The 1,909-nt window shown below is 36.4% G+C and overlaps 1 protein-coding gene across 1 annotated transcript; it reads left to right on the top strand.

Annotated features, from left to right (window-relative positions):
- The first annotated feature begins 1,441 nt into the window (after positions 1-1,441).
- Positions 1,442-1,909, top strand: LOC147926927 (uncharacterized). The gene has a single exon (XM_087487240.1). The coding sequence runs from the start codon at positions 1,442-1,444 to the stop codon at positions 1,907-1,909; it is 468 nt and encodes a 155-aa protein (XP_087343366.1).

The following is a 1,909-nucleotide window of genomic DNA, read 5'->3' as shown; positions in this document are numbered from 1 at the left end:
CGAGCCGTTGACTATTTTGTCTTTTAGTATTTTTAGGGCTTCCACTCCCTCTCCTATATAAAGCCTTGTACCTGCAGCCACCAAAAGAGTCCAGCTTTTTTAGATATTCTCTAAACCTAGTATTTACCCTTTTGCAAATTATTCCTTTTGCACTTTTATTTTTCTTAGATCTTGTACTTGTTTTTAAGGAGAAAAGACTAAATTCTTCAATATTGTTGGTTTCATAACTTTCTTAATATTGAGAATTCGAGTTTGATTCTTTCTCCAATATTGTAGATCTTTGTTTCATCTTTCTAATGATGCAAGTTTCGTATTTTTCTGGGTTTTTGACTTTGTTCATCATGTGTTCTTGTGAGTATTTCTCTAGGATCATGAGGATGGGTTAGGCTGGATTGATCTTGTGGTTTGTTTTATTTGGTCAAGCTTGACTGTTGTAGATCTCTTCTAGGCTAGATGTTCTTAATGCTGATCCTATATCTGAGAAGGTAGGGTTTGATTTCAAGCATCTTAGCATCACACCAATGTTTAAGAAGCATAGATAAGGCTAGATCTAGAGCTTACCATTAGGCTTGCTAAGAGATTAGAGGTCTTGTTTGGTTTGAGATGTATTGCTTAATGCCTGCTTGTGTAGATTCTTTACTTTGTGAGAACAAGTCTAGAGATGCATAGGTTTGATTGTTTCTTGCCATGAGAGTGGATGAAACTTGTCTTAGAATAATATGTCTAGAGATTAGCTCAAAGATTGCTTGAGATTTGTTGACCAAGTTAGATAACCACAATGATTAGTTCAGCCCATGAATCCCTCCTCAGGACCTTCTTTGTTTATTGATTTTTAAGTCTTAATCCTGTTGCTTGCTTGTTGTTTGATTCGTTTTTGCATTGCTCTGTTTTTATTGTGTTGCTCTGTTTTTGCGTTTAGTCCAGCTTGACCCTGCACTCGATCTACACTCGATCGAGTGCTTGCTCGAGTTCTTCCCCAGAACTTTGGTTTATGATTTGTAGTTGTCCTGTCTTATCTCTAGTCTCATTCTATTTGCATTTCTGTTGCATTTACTTATTGTCCTGTTCATTATTGTCTTGCATTAGTTCATTATTGTAGTTTCTATTTCTGTTCTAGCTTCATATTAGTCATAATCATTCTGTTCCATTTTCATTTAGCATCTAGTTCTTGTAGTTTTACTTCTGCACTTTGCATTTTCATCATAGGATTGTTAGTGACAAACATCCTTTACATTTGGCTTGACTTAGTCTCATATGCATGTCTTAATTGTTCACAAACACTCAGATAGGATTGACACGTCTTATACTGCAACTGCATAAGGGGAATTGAAACACCTTACCATCCATTCATTCATATCTCAGCATTGCATACATTCATCATCCATCACCCACATAAAAATCTTGTTTCATGAATATATTAAGGGAAAACATGGTAAAATAAATGAACATCAGCAGTTTTAAACTAAGTAGTCTGTATTTGGTTCTAGCTGATAGAACAATCAAACATCCCATTGGTATTCTGGAAGACTTACCCCTCAGGATTGGAAGGATGGAAGTACCTACTGATTTCATGATCCTTGATATGTATAAGGAACCAGACAATCCACTGATCCTAGGAAGACCATTGTTGTCAACAATAGGAGCAGTAATTGATGTGAAACAAGGGATGATCATAATTGAGCATAGGGAGCATTTCATAATGGAATTTGGCATCAAGAAAGGAATTAAAAGACCAACCATTGATGGTCAAGTCTTTTCCACCAAGACAAAGCAAAAAAGATCCAAGCATCACAAAGAAGGCAACACTACATTTGCTGTGGAACCTGGGCAAGACCTGAAAAATCCGTTAAACCAGCCTGCTTCAATAGAGAGGATTCCAAAACCTCTCCCTTCTAAAACCCATGCTTGA

Source organism: Camelina sativa, chromosome 15, assembly GCF_030686135.1.
Source record: "Camelina sativa cultivar CO46 ecotype springtype chromosome 15, ASM3068613v1".
Taxonomy (NCBI): Eukaryota; Viridiplantae; Streptophyta; class Magnoliopsida; order Brassicales; family Brassicaceae; genus Camelina; species Camelina sativa.
This window is presented reverse-complemented; position numbering and strand designations above follow the sequence as displayed.